Source organism: Homarus americanus, unplaced genomic scaffold (genome assembly GCF_018991925.1).
Source record: "Homarus americanus isolate GMGI-L3 unplaced genomic scaffold, GMGI_Hamer_2.0 scaffold29964, whole genome shotgun sequence".
Lineage (NCBI taxonomy): Eukaryota > Metazoa > Arthropoda > Malacostraca > Decapoda > Nephropidae > Homarus > Homarus americanus.
In genome coordinates this window covers 1-26,622 of record NW_024728739.1, presented here as the reverse complement: position 1 = coordinate 26,622, position 26,622 = coordinate 1, and the positions used below count along the sequence as shown (strand labels likewise).

The following is a 26,622-nucleotide window of genomic DNA, read 5'->3' as shown; positions in this document are numbered from 1 at the left end:
TGTCTCTTGAGATTACTCTTCCAGGAGAAATATTTCCCACATTCCTCACATTCAAACTACTTTATACCACCTGTGTCCGATATATATTTCATGAGTACTCTTCGGGCTTATTTCCCTTCCTCATTCAAACTTCTTTATACCTGTGTCCAGAATGTGTGTGTCTCTTGAGATTGTTCTGCTACTCTTCCAGGAGGAAATATTTCCCACATTCCTCACATTCAAACTCCTTTATACCACTGTGTCCAGAATGTGTGTTTGAGAATACTCTTCTGGGGAGAAACATTTCCCACATTCCTCCACATTCAAACTCCTTTATACTACTGTGTCAGGGAATGTGTCTCTTGAGATTACCTCTTCTTAGGCTTCCCCACATTCCTCACATTCAAACTTCTTTATACCCACTGTGTCCAAGGATGTGTGTCACTGAGATTACTCTTGTGGGGCTTCCCACATTCCTCACATTAAGAAACTCCTTGCCCTATAGGCCCACCACTGTGTCATGAATGTGTCATGATGCCTCTTCAGGTGGGGAAACATTTCCCACATTCCTTACATTCAAACTCCTTTATACCAATGTGTCCATGAATGTGTCTCTTGAGAGTACTCTTTTAGTGCAAAAATGTTCCCCATTCCTCATTCAGAAACTCCCTTTATACCTGTGTGCAAATGTGTGCCTTGAAATACTCTTCCAGGTGAAACATTTCCCCATTCCTCACATTCAAACTCCTTTATACGTGTAATGCATGAATGTGTCTCTTGAGAGTACTCTTTAGTTCAAAATGTTCTTCACACTCAAACTCCTTTATACCACGTGTCAAGAATGTGTGCCTTGAAAATGCCTTTACATTTCAAAATGTTTCCCCATTCCTCATTCAAACTTCTATACCACTGTGATAAAGTGTGTGTTCGTAGAATTACTCTGGAGGAAACATTTCCCACATTCCTCACATTCAAGCTCCTTTGCCTTACCACTGTGTAAGTGTGTTCCTTGAGGCTGCTACAGGAGAGAAACCATTTCCCATTCCTCATTCAAACTTCTTTATACCACCTTGTCCAGAATGTCTCTTGAAATTCCTCTTCAGGAGAAATATTTCCACACATTCCTCACATTCAAACTTCTTTTTATACCACTGTGTCCAAGAATGTTTTCTGTGCCCTTTGAGATTACTCTTCAGGAGAAACATTTTCACATTCCTCACATGAACTTTTTTTTATCTCTGCTTGACATTGTGAACTTCTTCTTGGTGCACTTGGTCTTGAGATGTGACATCACAGTATCTGAAACAAAATGTTTTGCCTTAGATATTATTCTGCTTATAAAAGTACAATTTATAATGAAAACTTCTGAAACAGCTAAACCAACTTTTTGTAAAATGAAAATATTTCTAAAAAGTAATTACAAAGGTTTTAGTACAGCTAATGAGGGTTTTATGACACATAAATCACCCAGTATCGGACCCCCTGGCCCTGTCGGGAGTTTGGGCATAATGCCCGATGGGTCGGTGAGCCAGTGGGCCAGTCCCGGTCTTAGATACATCTTAGTGAACAAGACGCTGGACAACATCTACATTTTGGTAGACTTATAAATGGCTAGCATGAATTACACCTGTTGATCTTTATAACAGTAGAATCTATGGGAAATAATGGTACTGTATTCATATTGCTGCATATAATTCCATCATCTCTGGTGTTCTAATACTCTATAGCCCCAGTACTGTACAGTGTCAGGTGGGGAGGTAGTGCGGTCTCTCTTACAGTGTCTAGTATGTTGGGTGGGCCAAAGGTGGTAATTTGTACTCAAGGAGTTAAGTCAAGTGATCCTGGCTCTTGGAATATTTACTTGAATCATATTACAAATGTTATCCTCAACACCATAATACACTGGACTAAATTCTCTTGCCTTTGGCTGGGGTTGACTAGGTGGTGGCCTCCTCAGCCTGGGGTAGTCTGTGGCGGGATTGCCATATCAGCCTGGGGTAGTCTGTGGCAGGATTATATCAGCCTGGGGTAGTCTGCTTGGCAGGTTACTCCTGTGAGCCTGCAGGAGTAGTCACCAGCCAGCAGGTTATATGAGCCTAGGTAGTCTGTGGCAGGTTATGAGCCTGGGGTGAACTAATGGCAGAGTTATGAGCCTGGGAGTGTTGGTCTGTGGCAGGTTATATGAGCCTGGGGTGATCTGTGGCAGGTTATATGTTCTGGTGCAGTCTGTGAGTTATCAGCCTGGGGTGGTAGTCTGTGACCAGGTTATATCAGCCTGGGGAGTGGTCATGGCAAGTTATATCTCAATATAGGGTAGTCTGGCGGGTTATATCAGCCTGGGAGTAGTCTGTGGCCAGGTTATATCAGCTGGGGTAGTCTGTGGCGGGGTTATATCCAGCCTGGGGTGGTCTGTGGCAGGTTATATCAGCCTGGGGTTAGTCTGTGGCAGGTTATATCAGCCTGGGTAGTCTGGCAATGGGTTATATCAGCCTGGGGTAGTCTCTTGTGTGGGTTATATCAGCCTGGGAGTGGTCTGTGTGGGTTATATCAGCCTGCTGCAGGTAGTCTGGCAGGTTATATCAGCTGTTTTGGGGTCTGTGGCAGGTTATGTATCAGCCTGGGAGTCCCAGTCTGTAATATTATATGAGCGCAAGGGTAGTCTGTGGCGGGTTATATGAACTGGGGTAGTCTGTGGCGGGTTATATGAGCCTGGGGTGTCTGTGGCAGGATTATATGAGCTAAGAGTCAGTCTGGCAGGTTACATATGTGAGCCTGGGGTGGTCTGTGGCAGGTTACGCCTGTAGGCATGGGGTGGTGGTCTGTGGCAGGTTATAACAGGCCTGGGGTGAGTCTGTGGCGGGTTATATGAGGCCTGGGGTAGTCTGTGGCAAGTTACTTGAGCCTGGGGTAGTCCTGGCAGGTTACTGCAGGCACAGGTAGTCTGTGTTGAGTTGCATATCAGCCTGGGGTAGTCTGTGGCAGTTATGTGAGCTACTGCAGTCTGTGTGAGGTTATATGAGCCTGGGGTGCGTCTGTGGCAGGTTATATCTCAGCCTGGGGTAGTCTGTGTGGCAGGATTATATATCAGCCTGGGGTAGTCTGTGGCAGGTTATATCCAGCACCTGGGGTATTGGTCTGTGGCAGGTTATATCAGCCTGGGGTAGTCTCTGTGGCAGGTTATATCAGCCTGGGAGTAGTCTGTGGCCAGATTATATGAGCCTGGGGTAGTCTGCAGTTATATGAGCCTGGGGTAGTCTGTGGCGGAAGGTTATATGAGCCTGCAAGCTGGGAGTAGTCTCTGTGGCAGAAGTTATATGAGCCTGGGGTAGTCGTTATATCAGCCTGGGGTAGTCTGTGGCAGGTTATATCAGCCTGGGGTAGTCTGTGGCAGGTTATATCAGCCTGGGGTAGTCTGTGGCAGGTTATATCAGCCTGGGGTAGTCTGTGGCAGGTTATATGAGCCTGGGGTAGTCTGTGGCAGGTTATATCAGCCTGGGGTAGTCTGTGGCAGGTTATATCAGCCTGGGGTAGTCTGTGGCAGGTTATATGAGCCTGAGGTAGTCTGTGGCAGGTTATATGAGCCTGGGGTAGTCTGTGGCAGGTTATATTAGTCCAGGTTATATGAGCCTGGGGTAGTCTGTGGCAGGTTATATCAGCCTGGGGTAGTCTGTGGCAGGTTATAGCAGCCTGGGGTAGTCTGTGGCAGGTTATAACAGCCTGGGGTAGTCTGTGGCAGGTTATATCAGCCTGGGGTAGTCTGTGGCAGGTTATATCAGCCTGGGGTAGTCTGTGGCAGGTTATAGCAGCCTGGGGTAGTCTGTGGCAGGTTATATGAGCCTGGGGTAGTCTGTGGCAGGTTATAGCAGCCTGGGGTAGTCTGTGGCAGGTTATATATAGTCTGTGGCAGGTTATATGAGCCTGGGGTAGTCTGTGGCAGGTTATATGAGCCTGGGGTAGTCTGTGGCAGGTTATATGAGCCTGGGGTAGTCTGTGGCAAGTTATATGAGCCTGGGGTAGTCTGTGGCAGGTTATATGAGCCTGGGGTAGTCTGTGGCAGGTTATATCAGCCTGGGGTAGTCTGTGGCAGGTTATATCAGCCTGGGGTAGTCTGTGGCAGGTTATATCAGCCTGGGGTAGTCTGTGGCAGGTTATATGAGCCTGGGGTAGTCTGTGGCAAGTCATTGCTTTCGTCACTTTCCACTGTAATACGTACGTCATTTCAGCAAAATATTACATTTCCATATTCTCAGAAATAAATAGTACTTTTGCTGAAACGTGATGTATTTCAATGTAAATTACGATAAAATACATGACGAAAACAAGAGACTTTACCTAACCTTCCGATGTTCAAGAGATGTTACTCGTTTTTTTAGTAGTTTTCGATTAAAATACTGTTATATTAGTGATATTCTATTCATACTGTGCTTGATATAATACATTCACAGAAATGTAATATTTTTGCAACTACAATGCTGATGTCAACACAAGTGTGGTTACAGCGAGACTGACTGAGTGAGGGAGAGCTATACGTGAGTGTGTGAGGTTGCGGGAGCGGGTGGTGTCCCGTGTTCGGTGCCGCGCGCGAGTTGAATGTACTTCAATTACTTCAATGTACAGAATATTCCTCCGGCGGGGCAATCCGCGTATTTGCGAATCCGTGAATGCTAAACCCGCGTATGTGAAGGGCCGACTGTATGTAGTAAAATAAACTGAAAATTGGGCATTAAGAAATATAGAACTAAACTATACTGTATACTGTACCAGTTCTGTATTCAGACAAGTACAGTAATGGTACTATACTGTGGTAATAAATACTAATACAACATAAAATTATGTTTCACAATACGGAGGAAATAGTTACTATGATGCACATTCAGTTAGACATAATAGAATATCCTCAGTAATTTTTGTGAAATATGGTTCAAATTTATTAAAAGCTGCTACAACAATTGTCTTTTTTTATGACTGTTAGTGAGCTTTAAGTGGTGTGGTGTGGTGTGGTGTGGTGTGGTGTGGTGTGGTGTGGTGTGGTGTGGTACAGTACAGTACAGTACAGTACTTGCTCTTTACACAAGTCTACTGTGTTACCTGATTCACGTTATTTTCTCCAGAGTCTAACATTGACTCTTGTGGTTTTGTTAATATGTTTCAGGATATTAACCTGCAGGTCCAAGAGCTACAGCTGTGCCTCACCAAGAACACAGTACGTTGGAAACACCGCTTCTTGTCCGAACACCAAAGTTAGTACTGAGATGGGTGACTGCCTGACCACCACATGCTGCTGGCATAAAGACTCTACTGGAAGTAAGTATTTCATGGCTTTGTCAGCTGTCCTTGGTCAAATTGTCTGAATATTATCTTTAATATATGGCTGACAGTAACTGTCCACGTCTGCTTAAAAAGAAAAGGATTTGAATTGTAAACCCAGATACTTAAACAGCATGTACTGTATAGCAGTACAGAACCTTATAAAACATACAGGTTGTAACTCTCTAGTCCGGCAAACTTGGGACCTGACCGGTGCCCGACCATGGAAATTCACCCTTTTCCTGGATAGATAGTGACTTATGCTTACACTTGGAAGCACTAGCACCACTTTCACTGCTTCATGGTCTCTTTGAAGACATATTGAAGGGTTAAATTTGGACAAAAAAAAAAAAATCACTACACAATTTAAAATTTCTACGGCGGAAACTCGACTTTCGACGGGTTTGAGCGGCCCGCCAACGTTGAGACGTGCACAATCGTGTAAACAGCGTCATTTCTCTTATGTACAAAAGATTCATTATTGTTTATTACTGAATGTCTTTTTGATTGAATTAATGTTTATGTGTGCAAAATGAACGATACAATTCATTAATAATACGTAGAATATTAAAACACACGAGGAGACGAGACGGCATTGTTTTCGTTGATTACAAAACCAGTGACTGATTGGTTCTACATATAAAACTGAAGAAAATAAGACCCTGGTTGTAGCTGTAGTAAAATTAATGTAAACAATTAATATGGTTGTTTTAAGTAATGTTATTAAATGTTAATAAATGGAACAATATAAGTAGCTAACCATTAATGGTAAAGAAAAAACGTGAGACTGCGCACATGTAAGTGTGCACATGTGAAAATATATCGTCATTACTCTACATAAGAATATGAAAGCAACACTAATTTACTGTTCATATATATTTTAATTAATGTTTCTGAATTTCAAAAAAAAATTCTACGCAATAGTAGTAGTAAAGTTGAAAACATAAGGACAGTTAATGTTGTTGTGTGTGTTTTTACTTGGATGACAAAGTTGCCAAGTCATCAGGTTCAACTCTAGCTGAAGCTGTACAACATAAGAACTTTTTCTGTGTTATTTTTGTTGGTTTATTAGGATGTTGCTTTATTAAAGGTAGTAATTCACTAAAAAGTAGGGTAAATAAGGCAAAATTTAGCCAAAAATCAAAAGTACCAGACTCAAATTAATTTTCTCCGGACCACGGGAGTTTCCGCACCACAGAATGCTGGACTAGAGAGGTACAACCTGTACTTGAGTAAAAGTACTAAAAATTTTTAGTACTTTCTAAAAACTACTCAAAAATGTTACTTGAATACAATACTCAAGTAACATTTATTTCATTACTTTACAACTCTGCTAAACACTACGTCCCTTACAGAAACATTACACCAATTTTAACTCTATCGGGAATCACTATTATCATTTCATGTAGTTTTTGCTTAATATAACTTTAAAGTCTGTATAATTTTAAACAGTTTGACAGTATTATTATGAAGTCACATGGTTCAAAGTACCCCCATGGTTGCCAGGCTGGGAACCACTGACTGTTAAATATACAGCAACATACAAAAAAGGAAGACAAATAATTAACAAAAGCATAGTTACTTGTCTTAAGAGTTTGACGAGAACAAAGATTTCCTGTATAGGCCATGAGAGCTTCTCCTACCTTGCCATAGGTGGTGAGGTTGGTGGGAGATCTTGTTCTAAGCTCCAGTTATCATTTTCATCTGTTAAGTTTTGTTGTAAAATCTCCTTCTGTAACAAACAAAATATTATATAATCTATAAACCAAACTTGGGGAGGTTAGGTTAGGTTAGGTTAGGTCCAGTTGTATCATCTATTATAAATCATCTTAGGTATTATTACAGTTTCAGCCACAACTCAGAGAAATTTGTGTTCACTATTAGTTACATCTCATCAATAGGAACATCTTTATCTAATACTGTACCAATTTATGTAAGAAACTAACACTAAGTCTACAGTCACAGCGTGTTATATGTTTACAACTGACCCACTCGGAGTGAGCGTATTGTACTGTCCTGTCCACAAAAAATGTCAAATTACACCTTGACTCTTCAACAAAGTAGCTTTCATTAATACCACTTATCAAAATAATTACTTTCTGTTTAATATGGCTGGTTGGCTCAGAAGTTAGGTTAGGTCAGGTTCTTTGGAGGGGGTGATAACTACAAAACCACCCAATTCCAATGGATACGAAGGTCAGATTGTAATGACTCACACCAAATACCAAGATAAACACAAACTTATGGTCAAACAGTAGTTGTGGTGATGTAAATAAACAGAAAAACAAATAACTTATCCACGAGTCAGTCATCAATATTAACATTTATTTTAATTATAAGTCATTTTAATGTTTCTTCTTCTCTATCTATGATCATAAATCACCCGCAGCGGCCAGAAGATGAAGGAAACACAGGGAAAACTGATCATATGACACTATAATGATGTCTCTATGTTCCTTGTGTGAATAATAATTACTCATTCACCATAAATAATCCTTATAAAATATCTGCCGAAGATTCACCGTGTTGCGTTTCTTTATGACTGACCTGCTACAGTAGGTCCGAGCCTACTGTACTGTCTACCAAAATGAGTAACACTACACCACGAAGCTTCAACATTTTCATTGGAACTAAATATCAGAATAAATACTTTGTTTAATACTGCAGGTCCGCCCCCCGGCTAGGATGTTAGGCACGTCTCTTTGGTTGGTTATAAGAAGTCAGATTATACAGTATAGTATTAGCTTCTAGTAATTGTCGCCTCTTTTAAAATACTTACTATAATATAAACACCTGTGAACAACTGGACAATTCCTGGTGATATAGTGCTGGAAATATCATAGAAGAAATATGTCTAATAATTGTCTAAATATTACGAAATACATATTAGTAACAGCTAAAGAACAACAGGTGTAAGAGTATAAATCAACCACCTATATGGGGTATTATTTTTCAATTCTCCCGACTAAACGAATCTCGGGAATTTTATAGTTGTAATCAGTAATTTTGACAATTATACAACACTTTTCAAAATTTCTGGGGCAAATTATGTAACTAACCCAATTCGTCCGGTCCGACTAATTACCCAAATGTAGCCGCAATGAAGTCAAATAATGGTCCTACATGAATAAATCGGACTGCCAATCACTTCTCGACAAGTATTTGGTGTCACAAAGTCACAAAAAATTAGAAAACTTACTTTAATCTGAGTTAATAGATCGCGTGCATGTACCGACGGAGCGAGGAATTACCCAAATGTACCCAAATGTAGCCGCAATGAAGTCAAATGATGGTCGTACAAGCGTAATTCGGGTTGTGAATCACTTCTCGATTATTATTTGGTGTCAAAGTAAAAAAAAAAAATTGGTAAACTTAATTTAATCTGAGTTGTGTTAGGTTAGGTACATGCACGCGATCTATTAACTCAGATTAAATTAAGTTTACCAATTTTTTGTGACTTTGTGACACCAAATACTAGTCGAGAAGTGATTGGCAGTCCGATTTATTCATGTAGGACCATTATTTGACTTCATTCCGGCTACATTTGGGTAATTAGTCGGACCCCATTTCGTCACCACTAACTCCAAATTGTAACACGAATATAAATTACACATGTACACAGGCGACTCGAGAATTATTGTTATCATACATAAATACTAATTATTTAATAAAGAAAGCTATTAAAACTGATAAATAAACAAAGTACAGAATAAATGAAGGTTATTTGGCACCAGCGAATAAATCACCCAGCGTATACGTTTATATTTCTTATATTTTCGTCTTTAATAAATTGTCTTAGTGTTTTTTACTATTTTAAATCCCAAGCAAGAGTTATTTTCGCGTATATATTGATGGGGATAAAAGCGGTGACGAAACGGGTGAAGCAGTGGTGACGAAACGGGTTAAGCAGACAACAAAACGGGTTGGTGGTGATTCAGCCAGACTCAACAACTACTCTCTATCATTAATGTTACAAATATGATATAATACTGTTAATATAGTTTATTTACCGATGCCTCAGAGGGAATATTTCCAGGGATGTTCAGTTGTGTAGGTGAGCGGCGTCCATCCTCGTGGCTCCACCTGGTGACGGACTTCCTGACTTAAAGGACGAGAAACTCTACACTGAACCTCCATGATGGTTGTTTAGTAACGCTGTTAACTCATAGATGGCGCTCACATCCGTTTTTTACGTTTATAATATAGATCGCCTTTTGAATAATCATCTATTACGATCTAAATAAAAATACAATAGCATTTAATAGAGTCTGGCTCATCCGTCACATCAATCTGTACTCTGGTAATATTTATCATCTGGGATAACTAACGACGTCTGTGTGGTCTGTAAATGGTGTTATTTCTCGAGACATGTTTGATGGTACATATTATTTGTCCCGACCTCCATTGACCCATAACTCACGGCCGTATTCCAACGTCTTTTAAAATTTATTGTATTTATATTATTTCACTAAAATATATTATTAAAATTGTTATATAAAAATCTATTTGAATATATTTGAATTGTTTTTAGTTATTTATATTAATTTTAAAGCTATTTAACTGGAATATATTAAATTATTGGAATGAAATCTAAATTAATTTTAATATTACTCAAATTATTTTTCCATTCATGTCTTATTTAATTTTATGTATATAATTAAATTAATATCAAAATAAAATAAATAAATTAATCTAATTTAATAGAATGATTAAATATATTGTAATGGAAGTAAAATTCGCTATTCGATATTCCCTTAATATTATTGCCATACTATACAACATTATTATCATTCTATTATTCACTACACAGTAACGAACACTTGACCTAAATATTAAACAGATTATTTATTATTGCATATATTTTACTCTACCTTAACTAGATACGTTCATTTAATACCAATTAGGAGATAAAATTAACCTAATGTTAACTGTTTCTCTGTTGTTGGTAAACGGGAACTACGCTGAAATTCCCACTTATTTACTGTCTACCGGTTAATCCTGACCAGTTTACCAGGACCAGTTTACCAGGACCAGTTTACCAGGACCAGTACAGTTGTAAAGGCGATTTGATAAGATGCTACGTTAATTTGACTCCATCATGAACGCGCCATGCCCCTTTGGATCTGTCCTCCCATTGGCTGATTACAAGTGCGTGGTAAATCTCTCAGCCAATCAGATGCTCTTGCTAATTACACTTCCACAAAGTAAAAAAAAAATAATTACGACTTATGACAACAATTAACAATGAAATAAATTTATGAAGACTTACCAGATAGATAGAAAGCTAGAGTGAAGATAATTGAGAGAGAGAGAGAGAGAGAGACTTCCTCCACCACAAGAATCCCTCCCGGTTATTTGAGCTGCGTCATGTGAAAGTTATCTCTCTCTCTCTCTCTCTCTCTCTCTCTCTCTCTCTCTCTCTCTCTCTCTCTCTATGGGATAGGTGAAAAGGCGCGGGAAAAACAGCTGGTTAGTAAAAACGCGGGAAAACACCAAAATAAACATAAAAAAGCGCGGGAAAAAACAGCAGATCGGGAAAAACGCGGGAAAACACCAAAACAAACATAAAAAGCGCAGGAAAAACAGCAGATCGGGAAAAACGCGGAAAACACCAAAATAACATAAAAAAGCGCGGGAAAAATAACAGCTGATCGGGAAAAACGCGGGAAAACACCAAAACAAACATAAAAAAGCGCGGGAAAAAACAGCTGATCGGGAAAAACGCGGGAAAACACCAAAACAAACATAAAAAAGCGCGGGAAAAAACAGCTGATCGGGAAAAACGCGGGAAAACGCCAAAATAAACGAAAAAAAGCGCGGGAAAACCTCTAGTCAGCATCCCGGAAGACTTACACAATCAAGCCGTAACACAATATGGCTTAATCCTCTCTGCCTTATGGCTTCTTAGACATATAAACCGAGACATTCTTACGTAACTTGATGAGCCAGGCACGTGAGGTGAGGTAGGGGGGGGGGGCGTCTGAGGTACTATTGTATTTCGTAGTATTTTTCATAACTAGATAGATAGATATAGGATGATTGGATTCGTATATATATATAGATAAGTTAGATTAGGTTAGGTTTATTATGTATTGTGATGTGTGTAAGGATGGTGTTGGTTAGGTTAGGTTAGGTTACATAATCTAAACTCTTAAAAAAAACTATTCAATTCCTGTTACGTCATTAATCAGAATTTATTTGCATAGAATTAAATACTTATATCTATAAATTATATATCTTAGTTAATATAGCATTAGAAATCAGTGTAAAAAAAATTATAAGGTAATTAATAATACGATTATATTTTGGTTTATATAAGATAGAAATGTGATGACTGAGACCTAACTCGGCACCGAGGGTCAGTCTGTCGTGGTCCCTGGAGGCTGGTGGACGTGCCCAACCACTCTCTCTCTCTCTCTCTGTGACAAAACCAAATCGAGTTTCTAATCATATTAATTACAATAAAACCGTCAAAATCAGTTTCGTTTATAGTGAATTAATATAATATTTGCTGTTTGTGGTTAGAAAGGTGTTTTAATTCCTTTTTAGGTTTTTATTAAAGAAATAATGGACAATCGTGTGCGTTCTACTAAAGTGGCCGTGGTGGGAGCTGGTTTGGTAAGTGTTTTTTTGTTGTTGTTTGACTATATGTAAATGAGTTCATGTCTCAGTGAATGTGTACGTATGGTGAGTGATTGTGTACGTATGATGTTTGTGTGTACGTATGGTGAGTCATTGTGTACGTATGATGTTTGTGTGTACGTATGGTGAGTGATTGTGTACGTATGATGTTTGTGTGTACGTATGGTGAGTGATTGTGTACGTATGATGTTTGTGTGTACGTATGGTGAGTGATTGTGTACGTATGATGTTTGTGTGTACGTATGGTGAGTGATTGTGTACGTTTGTTAAGAATTAATGGGTTAATAATTTTATGGGATTTACTTTTGGTAGTGAAAGATTCTTACGCCTGTACTTTGTTAATTAGTATATCTATTTACCTGTGTTTGTATACCTGTACTGTCTAGGTATATTGTTTGTATACCTGTACTGTCTAGGTATATTGTTTGTATACCTGTACTGTCTAGGTATATTGTTTGTATACCTGTACTGTCTAGGTATATTGTTTGTATACCTGTACTGTCTAGGTATATTGTTTGTATACCTGTACTGTCTAGGTATATTGTTTATATACCTGTACTGTCTAGGTATATTGTTTATATACCTGTACTGTCTAGGTATATTGTTTGTATACCTGTACTGTCTAGGTATATTGTTTGTATACCTGTACTGTCTAGGTATATTGTTTGTATACCTGTACTGTCTAGGTATATTGTTTGTATACCTGTACTGTCTAGGTATATTGTTTGTATACCTGTACTGTCTAGGTATATTGTTTGTATACCTGTACTGTCTAGGTATATTGTTTGTATACCTGTACTGTCTAGGTATATTGTTTGTATACCTGTACTGTCTAGGTATATTGTTTGTATACCTGTACTGTCTAGGTATATTGTTTGTATACCTGTACTGTCTAGGTATATTGATTGTATACCTGTACCGTCAGGTATATTGTTTGTATACCTGTACTGTCTGGGTATATTGTTTGTATACCTGTACCGTCTAGGTATATTGTTTGTATACCTGTACCGTCTAGGTATATTGTTTGTATACCTGTACTGTCTAGGTATATTGTTTGTATACCTGTACTGTCTAGGTATATTGTTTGTATACCTGTACTGTCTAGGTATATTGTTTGTATACCTGTACTGTCTAGGTTTATTGTTTGTATACCTGTACTGTCTAGGTATATTGTTTGTATACCTGTACTGTCTAGGTATATTGTTTGTATACCTGTACTGTCTAGGTATATTGTTTGTATACCTGTACTGTCTAGGTATATTGTTTGTATACCTGTACTGTCTAGGTATATTGTTTGTATACCTGTACTGTCTAGGTATATTGTTTGTATACCTGTACTGTCTAGGTATATTGTTTGTATACCTGTACTGTCTAGGTATATTGTTTGTATACCTGTACTGTCTAGGTATATTGTTTGTATACTGTCTAGGTATATTGTTTGTATACCTGTACTGTCTAGGTATATTGTTTGTATACCTGTACTGTCTAGGTATATTGTTTGTTTCTATTACAGCAAACTTTTCCTATTACCCATTCCTCTTTCATTACTTTTAGGAATCGTTGTAGAGACAAAAAGAAAAGATAACAGAGACAAACAGAGAGAGAGAAATAAAGAAAAAGTATAACAGGGAACTTGACTTAGTATGAGGCCTTGGAAATATTGGGTTTTTTCTACACCAGTCACCCCTTAAATGGTTTACTGCCGGAAGGTGCTGGGTTAAAAGAGGCGCTACGCAGGATATTGTTAATGTTTAGTTTTTGTTGAGATATTATTTGTTCCCCCTGCCCGTCTGTAGTATAAGCTAGGCAAGTTCAGGCGCTCCAATCTCTCAGGGTAGCTGCCACCACCCAGACTTTTCATTATATAACATAACGTTGCGTCTCTGTAACAAAGCGTGTTCGGCATTCGGGCCTTCGATGTAGAGCGGCAGAAATTGGACAGTGATTACATAAGTTCGTCAAGATCGTCTTAGTGAGGTGAAAGTGTAAATCGATGTCGGACTTTTCATGCTAGACACGATTGTATTTTTGAAAACTCAATTTCCACCGAGTTGGAGGTACAGCCAGGGTCACAGGCCTATAACCACACAATCACTGCCACATGACAAAGCTTTTATTTTATTTTATTTTTTAGGGTGTTGTGGTCACGGCTGTGATAAAGGCCAACCAGGGAGTGTAGTACTGTGCCTTCAGTTAAATCAGTTCATAGTTGTCATCAGTGAATGCAGAAGAGACTATAATAACTTAAAGTGAATACATATTGGCAATCGAGCTGGTAAGGACAACTGCCAGCCTATTCGTGTCATAGGTGCCACAGAGACTTTAAATTTTATTTTGTTTGTGTGCTTGCTCAAGGACTGAATCTGTGTTTATAATACACCACTCACAGGGAGATACAGTGTACACAGTGATAGTTCATAGTGTCATCAGTGACCGCTGAAGTTGTAAATAACTTAAAGTGAGCGCTCACTAGCAAGCAAGCTGGAAAGGCACCGTGCCAGCTGAAACCAAGTCGTGTCATAGGTGCCACAGAGACTTTAAATTTTATTTTATGTTGATTGTGTGCTTGCTCAAGGACTGAAACTGTGCCTACAATACACCATTCACAGGGAGATACAGTGTACGCAGTCGCAGACGACAACTCCATAGGCAACAGAGAGTAGCTAAGTACTTTTTTCTCTCTTTATTTTCTTTGAAATAGGTGTAGATCTATACACAGTCTACACCCCCCCCACAACAACAACAACCATGAGTTTGGTATGTGATTACTGCAGGGAGACGTCGGATATGGAGGATGCAGGCCTAACTAATGCAACGTTTAGGAAGTTACTAACTGCCGTAAAGCTTGATGGCTGTTGCTGGTATTGCCCTGGCTGCATAGTCAAGGTGAATGAAGCGATTGCAATCCATAAGGGAACGAGTTCTCTAGGGACGAAAATAGATGAAGCAGGAGCCCTGCTGGTTGACAAACTGGAGCAAGTTGAGAAAGAGATCCTTGCTAAGACTGAGGAAGTAGCTAATAGAATGGAGGTGGTTGCTAAGAGGAGCTATGCGGACGTATTAGGAGGGCCACGGGTGGGGGGGCGGAGAGTAATGCAGAATCAGTACAGGTTCTACAGCAGATTGGGACTCTGAAAAAGTGTGTCGAAGAAATGAAAATTAACGGACCTACTGTTAGGGGAGAGGAGGAACACCAGGAACGGCTCCAGCGCAGGAACAATGTAATAGTTTTTGGAGTCCCAGAGAGCCAGGCAGAGGGAACTGTGAGTAAGGAAACACACGACAAGGTGCTGTTTCAAAATATTTGCACAGAGGTTCTGAAGATTCCAGCAACCCCTCAGGATGGGAGGAGACTGGGACAAAAGCAGGGGGCTAAGCCTCGCCCCCTCAGGATCACATTAGGGAGTGAGGAGGAAAAATGGCAAGTTATCCGGCAGGCAAAAAACTTAGCAAGGAGCGAGGCATTTCGAGATGTATTTATTCACCCAGACCGCACGGTAATGCAGAGGGAACAGCACAAGAAGCTCCTGCTGGACTTGAAGCAGAGGAGGGAGGAGTCGAGAAGGAACGGGGACAGGTGCACATGGGTTATACTCAGGGGGAGGGTAGTGGAAACAAGTGTGCCGACACAGGGCCAGGGGGCAGCAGTGCACCCTCCACCCACTCAACCCCCCACCCGGGAGGCGGCACCAGCTCAGCCTACCGGACAGGAGGGAACGAGCGCCGTGTAAACAATGAAATTTTTAACCACACCCTGCAAAATACAGTGTACTTAGCAAATGCTGCAGCTTCTGAGAATGTGGGTGGAGCGGGTTTATTACTAAGAGCAGAGACGTTACCGAGAACAAATTCTGGCTTGAATGTCATGTACACTAATACCGACACGTTCCTGGATAAGAGGGAGGAGTTTGAAACACTACTAAGAGTACACCAACCAGATATTGTAGGAGTTGTAGAACTGTTGTACAAGAACAGGAGAATCGACCCAGAGGAATGTGAGTTCAGTATTGCTGGATATGACTCATTTACGAACCTAACTCAAGAATCCTGCAGGAGGGGTGTGGTTATCTACGCTAGGCAAGACCTTAGAGCCAGCCAGGCGAGGGTACAGGGAGAGGATGTTTTTGAAGAGTCCAAGTGGTGTAAAATTAAATTAAAGGGAGGGGACTTACTTATCGTCGGGTGTATCTACAGATCCCCGAACTGTGGCCCACTAAATCAAAGGAACTTAAGAACCTTAATAAACAATGCGGCGATGCTCAACCCCAGCCACCTCCTTATCATGGGGGACTTTAACTATGGCGACATCGACTGGAGAAACGAGTCAACCCCGAATGACTTGAATAATCCTGCTACTCTTTTTGTAGAAACTCTGAGAGATAATTTTCTGTTCCAACATGTGAGAGACCCGACACATTACAGAGGGGAGCAAACACCCAAGCCACTTGACCTCATCATAACAAACGAGGAGGGTATGGTGGCCAAACTGGAACACCTTGCCCCAGTTGGCACCAGTCACCATACAGTGTTGTCATTCAGATTTAACTGTTACCTAGTTCAAGATAAGGCCAGGCCAAGGTGCAAATATTACAAGGGAAATTACAATGGGATGAGGGAAGAGATGAGGGGTATCAACTGGCCTGACTTATTAAGGTACAAGAACGCAGACACTACGCTGAATATCATAACTAGTAAAATGACCCATTTGATCGATAAATATATACCCAAGACCAAACCCAGTGCTTCTAGGAATACGAGGGGATCCCTACACATGAACCATGCGGCGGTCGACAAAATTAAGAAGAAAACCCAGAAATTCAAGACGTGGGTTGGGTCAAACGATGAGCAAGACAGGAGGATGTATGCAAGAGCCAGAAACCAAGCAAAGATAGAGTGTAGGAGGGCTGAAAAGGAGTTCCAAAGGCTGGTTGCACGCGAGGTCAAGTCAAACCCAAAGGCGTTTTACCGCTATGCAAAGTCGAAATTGAAAACGCGAGTAGGAGTATCAGACCTGAGGCTTGAAGATGGTAGTTACGCAGATTCTGACCAGGATAAAGCTGAGGCATTGAACAGCTTCTTTTCCTCAGTGTTCACAAGAGAGGATGCAACTAACCTTCCTGCGTTTGAGGACAGACGGTTCGACACAGCACTGACCCACATTGTGTTCACAGAAGAGGGTATTAGAAATAAACTGTCCAGGCTAAAGGTCCATAAGAGTCCTGGACCTGACATGGTGCATCCTAGAGTGCTAAGGGAGCTGTGCAACGAGCTTGCAGAGCCCCTGAAGATTCTGTTTTGTAAATGCCTGGATGAACAAATGGTCCCCAGTGAATGGAAAGTGGCTTATGTGAGTCCTATCTTCAAGAAGGGCGATAGGCACTCCACGAACAACTATAGACCGGTGAGCCTGACCAGCATAATATGTAAAGTACTTGAGAGTATTATCAGAGATGCAGCGATGGAACATCTACTACGAAACAACCTTGTAAAAGATTGCCAACACGGTTTTATGCCGGGGCGCTCTTGCTTGACACAATTGCTCAAGGTATTGGATATTTGGACCCATATTCTAGAACGGGGTGGTAATATCGACAATATTTACCTAGATTTTGCCAAGGCTTTCGACAGTGTACCCCACGAAAGGCTGAAAATCAAACTGGAAGGGTACGGAATTCGGGGAAATGTCCTAGCGTGGATAGAAGACTTTCTACATGACCGCAAGCAATGTGTGGTGATTAATGGCACGAAATCGTCATCTGTACCTGTAACAAGTGGGGTACCGCAGGGTAGTGTATTGGGCCCGCTGTTGTTTGTTTGTTTCATAAATGATATGCCTGACGTTGTACACTCCTCCATACAAATGTTTGCCGATGATGGCAAGTTATTTCGGGAAATTAAGAACCAAGCGGACTGTGAAGAGCTGCAGAAGGACCTCTGTGGGCTCCAGGAATGGTCGAAGGAATGGCTGCTGAGATTCAATGTCACGAAGTGTAAGAGGATGCACCTGGGGCGTACCAACGGTAAGGAGGCGTACCATATGTCCCAACGGGATGAAGAAAATGTACTAGTTGAGACTGTGTGTGAGAAGGACCTAGGTGTGTATGTTGACAATGAGCTGAAGTTCTCGGGCCATTGTGAGAAGAAGGTAAATCAGGCAAATAAATTATTGGGTCTTATAAGAAGGTCGTTCAGATATCTAGACGGTCCGTCCCTCGTGACGATCTTCAGGAGTGAAGTGCTTCCCCATCTGGAGTACTGTCACCCCATCTGGTCCCCGAGATATGCTAGGGACTGTCAGTTGGTTGAAAATGTTCAAAGGAGGGCCACCAAGCTGGTGCCTGCACTTCGGCATCTCAGCTACCCTGCGAGATTGGAGCGCCTGAACTTGCCTAGCTTATACTACAGACGGGCAAGGGGGGACCTAGTTGAGGTTTATAAGCATCTCAGGGGGCACTACTCAGTTGAGTGTCCTTACTTGGAGCTGGCGGACGCTCGCCCCACAAGGGGTCACAGCTCAAGATTGAAGAAGCCGCAAGTCCGGAAAACCGTGAGGGCAAACTTTTTCGGAGTGAGGGTTGTAAACTCTTGGAACAATCTACCAGAAAGTGTTGTGACGGCACCGAGTGTGAGCTCTTTCAAGAGAAGACTTGACCAACACTGGAGCGGGTTCAGGTACATTCAGGAGCCGGTGCATGCCCAGTATTTGCCAACAGTGCGTGACAGAGACGTGACTGATCGCCCTGGATGGCTATGAGCCGACCTTGGTGAAGAATATAGCGAAAAGAGTCGTGACCGATCGCCTGCGGCTAATGCCGATCAGTGGCGAAGAGGATAAAAGAAAAGAAAACTCATGGAAGGGTTTTGGGTAGTGTGGTAGATGTATAGGCACGTGAGTAAGTATTATTTTCTGGGAACCAATGTGTAGAAGGAGTAGAGTGGTGATACTCGTAGATTACTAGTTCAATATTTATTAACACAGTGAGTGGAGAAGATGCATCTTAGATTCACTCAGGCTAAACAGAACCGCAATTAACTTATTAAGTCATCAAACACTCCAAGAACTTATTACGTCATTCACCACCTCCAAATACTTATTATACCATTAAACAACTCCAAGTACTTATACCATTCAACTATTACTCATTACTTCATTCGACAACTGTTGTCTTATTACCTTGACACATGAGATTCCGTAACTATTATTCACAAGATATCACTGGACCCTCAGGTCTTACTTTAACAAGTACAAATTACCTCTCCAATTCTTGATTATAACATTATACTCTCAGGTTATCTTTCCTGGTCACTACCAACGAATACATAACACACGGGACAACTCCACAATTATAGTGACATACAATACCTCCTGTTAGAGTGCAGGAAACAACCTGGCACGTTTAACTTTCATTCAGTGGCTCAATACTTAACCTGAGATGACTATATTTCTGCTAGTCATCCCTAAGCATGGATATTAATACGGCTCCATACATGTAACCAAGAACAGTAGATAGACCATGATCATCCGACGGAGTCAGTGGGCCAAAGTTGTTGACAGCGATCACCGAGCGAGGCTCGCCCAGGCGACCACCTGGCAGAGTCGTTGATGACGCCTCTCGGGGACTCTCGTCCTGGGATTCTAACCACGCCACCTTAAGGACCTCCTTCAAGAACCATCGTGCCCACGGGCAGTTACGGGACCTCAGGAGTGTTGTTAACACCCAAACAGCATCTGGAGAGACGTTGAGGAAGAGTCACGAATGCGTGATTCTCCCTCGTGTATACGTGCACCGAGGGGCAGCTTGGGCCCCCGTATTCATACCAGAAAGGTCGATCTCACCAACAACAAAACTTCTCTATCATTTTGGATCACCGTATACTTGGTTATGAACTCCGGTGTTCTTGATCAGGGTAATTTCCTATGTCTATTCATATAATGTAATCAGAGGTTGAGCTTGCCAGGAAAAGGTGGAATATACACGTCGATAACATCAATTCTGCGAGCTCAGGCCTGAGGTGAACAAGGAGCTATTGACAGGGAGACGTTAGATCTTGGAGATTATACCGGTTGACAGAATAATTCAGGAAATTAATGACTTTCTTAAATAGACAACTAACACTAACTAAACTACAAACATCAGATTCTCTGATGTCGGGGCGACAAAATACCACAACTTCAGCAGCGATCAGAAACTCTTGGTCATCACACGGACGACATAAAATACGCCACTCTAGCTGGCCAACTCAACACTCGCTTACTTGACACGTCTTACTAACGATAAGGACAGTTGAAGCGTTCAACACCACTCACAATGGATCTTGAATGTTCCAACTGTAAACAGGCATATCTAAGTTGACTCAACAAGGGTGTTCTCTCTCACACTCAAATTCATTTTATAGAGAGGTTGGTTTCAGTAAGTCAGAGAAAATGGGATAACGGAGGACTGATGTGTCTTGAAGTGATGAGAAAACGGACTCCTCAGATGGAGGACTCAAAATAAAGGCAGAGGTACATGTTTTGTGGGCTATTGAGCGTAATATGAATCATTTGATTTTGGCGTTAACTGACGTTTATGACCGTGGTCGTTACAACCTTCTTCTGGCAATACCGTATTCACGCCCACGCCCACGTACACCACAGGAACGAACAACTATTGACCCACCTGTATTTAACCTCACTAATTTATTATATATAATAAAATAAAACAATAAGAAAAAATAAGTCATAAAAAATACCAATTTATATAGATTTTCGTTACGTCTCGATAAAATGAATATTGATACAAATACATATTAAATTTTATGTTAATTTTCTTTGTTATTTGTCAGGTTGGGAGTCTGGAAGCTTGTTTTTTGGCTCGTAGAGGATATGAAGTACACCTGTTCGAATACCGTGATGGTAAGGTCGTTTTAAAGTGTGGTCATTTGAGGATTATACACCCTAAGATTATTTCACCTGATGTTTTGAAATTAATTACTCTAATCTTACCTTTGGGGTTAGGTTAGGTTTTGGTTTAGTGTCGAGTTTAACTTGTTTAAGCTTTGGTTTAAGTTAGGTTAATATTAGGTTAGGTTTATGTTAGGTTACGTTAGTTTAAGTAAGGTTAGACTTAGGTTAGGTTAGATTAAGGTAGAGTTAGATTAGATAAAAGTAGAGTTAGATTAGATTAAGGTAGAGTTAGATTAGATTAAGGTAGAGTTGGATTAGGTTAAAGTAGAGTTAGATTAGATTAAGGTAGAGTTGGATTAGGTTAAAGTAGAGTTAGATTAAGGTAGAATTAGATTAGGTTAAAGTAGAGTTAGATTAGATTAAGGTAGAATTAGATTAAACTAAGCTTACATCACCCCTCCAAATATCCCACAAAATCTGTCAACCTGAGCTATGTCATTACCCTACAGACATTCGCTTGCTGGAACACGTACCAGGGCGGAGCATTAACTTAGCAATGAGCATCCGCGGACGGGCTGGACTCAAGACAATGGGTTTAGAAGACAAAATCATCAAGAATCATGGTATTCCAATGGTAGCCAGGATGATCCACAATAAAGATAACACCATTAAATCCATACAGTACAATAAGGATGGCAAGGTTGGTGATTTAATCGTTATTTTATGTGATTTATTTATATTTTTGGGTGAGGGTGTCGTTTTATCGTAGTTAGGGATGCAGAGATGCCATTTTCTATACGTTTTCTATGATGTATAAATTATAATTATCGCAAAACATACAGACAGACACTCAGTAGAATGTAGGTACTATTATTATTATTATTATCATCACAGTAACTAACTAATGAATTCTCCTCAGTGCATTTACTCAGTTGGTCGACGGTACCTGAATGAAGAACTACTGACAAAGGCTGAGGAATTTCCCAATGTTCATGTCCATTTTTGTCATAAACTCCTGACGGCTGATCTCACTAAGGGCACCATGATCTTCCTTAAGTGAGTTGTCTTTCCAGGTCATTGTGGTATATGTAATAGAACTTCACCTCATCAAATATAACGTAATCTAACCTTACCCTACCCACACCAACCCAACCCAACCCAACCCACACCAACCCAACCCAACCCAACCCAACCCTAAACTATCCTCATAAACAATAAATTAAATAAAAAATCCCCCACTATTTTCCAGTACCAAAACAAAGGAAGAACTCCATGTTGAAGCTGACCTCCTAATTGGCTGTGACGGAGCCTACTCATCCATGCGAAAAGAAATGATGAAACGACCTCACTTTAATTACTCACAGCAATATATACCTCACGGATATATGGAACTATGTATTCCTGCCACTCCTGATAATGAGGTAAGTTACAGTGAGTTAATGATGTGAGTTACAGTGATTTGATTTGATTTACAGTGATTGAGAAGAGTTTATGACGCGAGTTACAGTGATTGATTTGATTTACAGTGATTGAGAAGAGTTTATGACTCGAGTTACAGTGATTGAGAAGAGTTTATGACGCGAGTTACAGTGATTGATTTGATTTACAGTGATTGAGAAGAGTTTATGACGCGAGTTACAGTGATTGGATTTGATTTACAGTGATTGAGAAGAGTTTATGACGCGAGTTACAGTGATTTGATTTGATTTACAGTGATTGAGAAGAGTTTATGACGCGAGTTACAGTGATTGATTTGATTTACAGTGATTGAGAAGAGTTTATGACTCGAGTTACAGTGATTGAGAAGAGTTTATGACGCGAGTTACAGTGATTGATTTGATTTACAGTGATTGAAGTAAATTATAGTGATTGAGGATAGTTTATGAAGTAATTGATAGTAGAACAGAATAGTTTTTCATGTCAGAGGTATATTTATCTGTATCTATCTATATATTTATCTATATTTCTATCTATCTATCATTTCTCCATCTATCTATCCTCTAACTACCATCCCCCCCCCCCACAGTTTGCAATGCCTCCTAACTATCTGCATATCTGGCCTCGAGGGAAATACATGATGATAGCTTTACCTAACCAAGACAAATCCTGGACTGTTACTTTGTTTATGCCGTTTGAGATCTTCGATGAGCTGACCACACCTGAAATATTATTGGATTTCTTTAAGGTAAGTGTGTGTGGGGTGTGTGGGTGGGGTGTGTGTGTGGGGTGTGTGTAGAATGTGTGTGTGGGGTGGGGTGTGTTTTGGTGGGGGGGTGCTGGTGGGGGTGTGTGTGTGTGGGGGAGGGTGTGTGGGTGGGGTGTGTGTGGGGTGTGTTTGGTGTGTGTGTGTGGGGAGGGTGTGTGGGTGGGGGGGTGCTGGTGGGGGTGTGTGTGTGTGTATGTTGTGAACTGTTGGAACAACCTGCCAGAGAGTGTTGTGACGGCACCGAGTGTGAGCTGTTTCAAGACCAGACTTGACCAACACTGGAGCAGGTTCAGGTACATTCAGGAGCCGGTACATGCCCAGTACTTACCAACAGTGTGTAACAGAGAGCCAGTACATGCCCAGTAATTACCAACAGTGTGTAACAGAGAGCCAGTACATGCCCAGTACTTACCAACAGTGTGTAACAGAGAGCCAGAACATGCCCAGTACTTGCCAACAGTGTGTAACAGAGAGCCAGTACATGCCCAGTACTTACCAACAGTGTGTAACAGAGAGCCAGTACATGCCCAGTACTTGCCAACAGTGTGTAACAGAGAGCCAGTACATGCCCAGTACTTGCTAACAGTGTGTAACAGAGAGCCAGTACATGCCCAGTACTTGCTAACAGTGTGTAACAGAGAGCCAGTACATGCCCAGTACTTGACAACAGTGTGTAACAGAGAGCCAGTACCCAGTACTTGTCAACAGTGTGTAACAGAGAGCCAGTACATGCCCAGTACTTGTCAACAGGTAACAGAGAGCCAGTACATGCCCAGTACTTGTCAACAGTGTAACTAGAGCCAGTACATGCCCAGTACACAACAGTGTGTAACAGAGAGCCAGTACATGCCCAGTACTTGTCAACAGTCGTGTAACAGAGAGCCAGTACATACCCAGTACTTGTCAACAGTGTGTAACAGAGAGCAGTACATGCCCAGTACTTGTCAACAGTGTGTAACAGAAACCAAGTGCAATGCCCAACAGTCAGCCAACAGGGACAGAGTACATGCCCAGTACTTGTCAACAAGTGTGTAACAGAGAGCCAGTACATGCCCAGTACTTGTCAACAGTGTGTAACAAGAGCCAGTACATGATTGTCAACAGTGTAACAGCAGTACATGTAGTAGCAACAGTGTGTAACAGAGAGCCAGTACATGCCCAGTACTTGTCCAGCAGTGTAACAGAGAGCCGGTACATGCCCAGTACTTGTCAAAAATCTTGTAACAGAGAGCCATACATGCCCGTACTTGTCAACAGTGTGTAACAGAGAGGTAAGTACATGCCCAGTGCCCTCAACAGTGTAACAGAGAGCCAGTCAGCAGTGTGTAACAGGGCCATACACATCAGTACTTGTCAGCAGTGTGTAATGAGAGACCATACACGTCAGTACTTGGTCAACAGTGTGTAACGAGACCATACACGTCCAGCACTTGTCAACGAGGTGTGTAACAGAGAGACCATACACGTCCAGCACTTGTCAGCAAGTCAGTAGCCAGCGCAGAATTCCATACACGTCAGTACTTGTCAACAGTGTGTAGCAGACCATACACATCAGTACTTGTCAGCAGTGTGTAGCTCAGAGACCATACACGTCCAGTACTTGTCAGCAGTGTGTAACAGCAGAGACCATACACGTCCAGTACTTGTCAACAGTGTGCAACAGAGACCATACACGTCCAGTACTTGTCAGCAGTGTGTAACAGAGACCATACGTCAATGCTTGTCAGCAGTGTGTAACAGGGCCATACACATCCAGTACTTGTCAGCAATTGCCCAACAGAGACCATACACATCAGTACTTGTCAACAGTGTTAGCCAACAGAACCATACGTCAGTGCTTGTCAACGGTGTGTAACAGAGACCATACACGTCAGTACTTGTCAACGGTGTTGTAACAGAGACCATACGTCCAGTACTTGTCAACAGTGTTAATAACGCGAAGACCATACAAAATCCTAACTGTCAGCAGTGTGTAGTAGAGACCATACACGTCAGTACTTGTCAACAGTGTGTAACAGAGACCATACACGTCAGTACTTGTCAACAGTGTGTAACAGAGACCATACACGTCAGTACTTGTCAGCAGTGTGTAGACCATACACGTCCAGTACTTGTCAGCAGTGTGTAACAGAGACCATACGTCAGTACTTGTCAGCAGTGTGTAACAGAGACCATACGTCCAGTACTTGTCAACAGTGTGTGGCTGAGACCATACGTCAGTGATGCCCATCCAACCGGCAAGACCATACGTCCAGTACTTGTCAACGGTGTTAACAGAGACCATACGTCCAGTACTTTGGCTCAACAGGTGTGTAACAGAGACCATACACGTCCAGTACTTACAGCCAACGGTGTGTAAGCTGAGACCATACACGTCCAGCACTTGTCAACAGTGTGTGGCAAGTTATACGTCCAGTACTTGTCAGCAGTGGTAACAACAGAGACCATACACGTCGAAGTGCGCATCAGCAGTGTGTAACAGAGACCACTTCACGTCAGTACTTGTCAGCAGTGTGTAACAGAGACCATACTGCGTCCAGTACTTGTCAACGATGTGTAACAGAGACCATACACGTCCAGTACTTGTCAACAGTGGTAACAGAGACCATACGTCCAGTACTTGTCAACAGTTGTATAACAGAACCATACACGTCCAGTACTTGTCAACAGTGTGTAACAAGACCATACGTCAGTACTTGTCAACAGTATGTGAGAGACCATACACGTCAGTACTTGTCAACGAGTGTGTAACAGAGACCATACACGTCAGTACTTGTCTAACAGTGTGTAACAAGAGACCATACACGTCAGTACTTGTCAACAGTGTGTAACGAGAGACCATACACATCCAGTACTTGTCAGCAGTGTGTAACAGGAGCCATGCGTCCAGTACTTGTCAACAGTGTGTAGCTGGGGAATATACACGTCCAGTGATGCTTGTCAACAGTGTGTAACAAGAGACCATACACGTCCAGTACTTGTCAACAGTGTGTAACAGAGACCATCACGTCCAGCACTTGTCCAACAGTGTGTAACAGAGACCATACGATCCAGTACTTGTCAGCAGTGTGTAACAAGACCATACGTCAGTACTTGTCAACAGTGTGTGTAACAGAGACCGCCACGTCCAGTACTTGTCAGCAGTGTGTAACAGGGGTCCCTTCTACGTCCAGTGCATCAACAGTGTGTAACAAGACCATACCGTCAGTACTTGTCCAACAGTGTGTAACAAGAGACCATACCTCAGTACTTGTCAACAGTGTTGTAACAGAGATACACTTCGTCCAGTACTTGTCAACAATTGTGTAGCTCAGAGACCATACACGTCCAGTACTTGTCAACAGTGTGTAACAAGACCATACACGTCCAGTACTTGTCAACAGTGTGTTAAGCAACAAGAGACCATACACGTCCAGTACTTGTCAGCAGTGTGTAACAGAGATTCATACACGTCAGTACTTGTCAGCAGTGTGTAACAGAGACTAAAATACACATCAGTACTTGTCAGCAGTATTAGCCAACAGAGACCATACACGTCCAGTACTTGTCAGCAGTGTGTAACAAGAGACCATACACGTCAGTACTTGTCAGCAGTGTGTAA

The 26,622-nt window shown here is 41.5% G+C and overlaps 1 protein-coding gene and 1 long non-coding RNA gene across 4 annotated transcripts; one reads left to right on the top strand and one right to left on the bottom strand.

Moving 5' to 3' along the window:
* Nucleotides 1-1,208: 1,208 nt before the first annotated feature.
* LOC121866214 lies at nt 1,209-9,682 on the bottom strand. 2 transcript variants are annotated; one of them, XR_006088942.1, is made up of 3 exons: nt 9,297-9,672; nt 6,930-7,018; nt 1,209-1,278 (listed from the first exon to the last, which is right to left on the bottom strand). It is a non-coding gene; the product is annotated as an uncharacterized LOC121866214 (long non-coding RNA). The 2 variants fall into 2 exon arrangements; XR_006088943.1 differs by having other exon boundaries at nt 1,248-1,278; nt 6,869-7,018; nt 9,297-9,682.
* A 1,976-nt stretch (nt 9,683-11,658) lies between these two features.
* On the top strand, nt 11,659-23,000 carry LOC121866213 (kynurenine 3-monooxygenase-like; the record flags this gene model as incomplete). 2 transcript variants are annotated; one of them, XM_042365819.1, is given in 6 exon segments in its annotated part: nt 11,659-11,904; nt 20,755-20,824; nt 21,325-21,515; nt 21,735-21,871; nt 22,065-22,236; nt 22,842-23,000. In XM_042365819.1, coding segments are annotated over 6 exon segments (780 nt in total), but the record flags the coding sequence as incomplete, so codon positions are not given.
* Nucleotides 23,001-26,622: the final 3,622 nt, after the last annotated feature.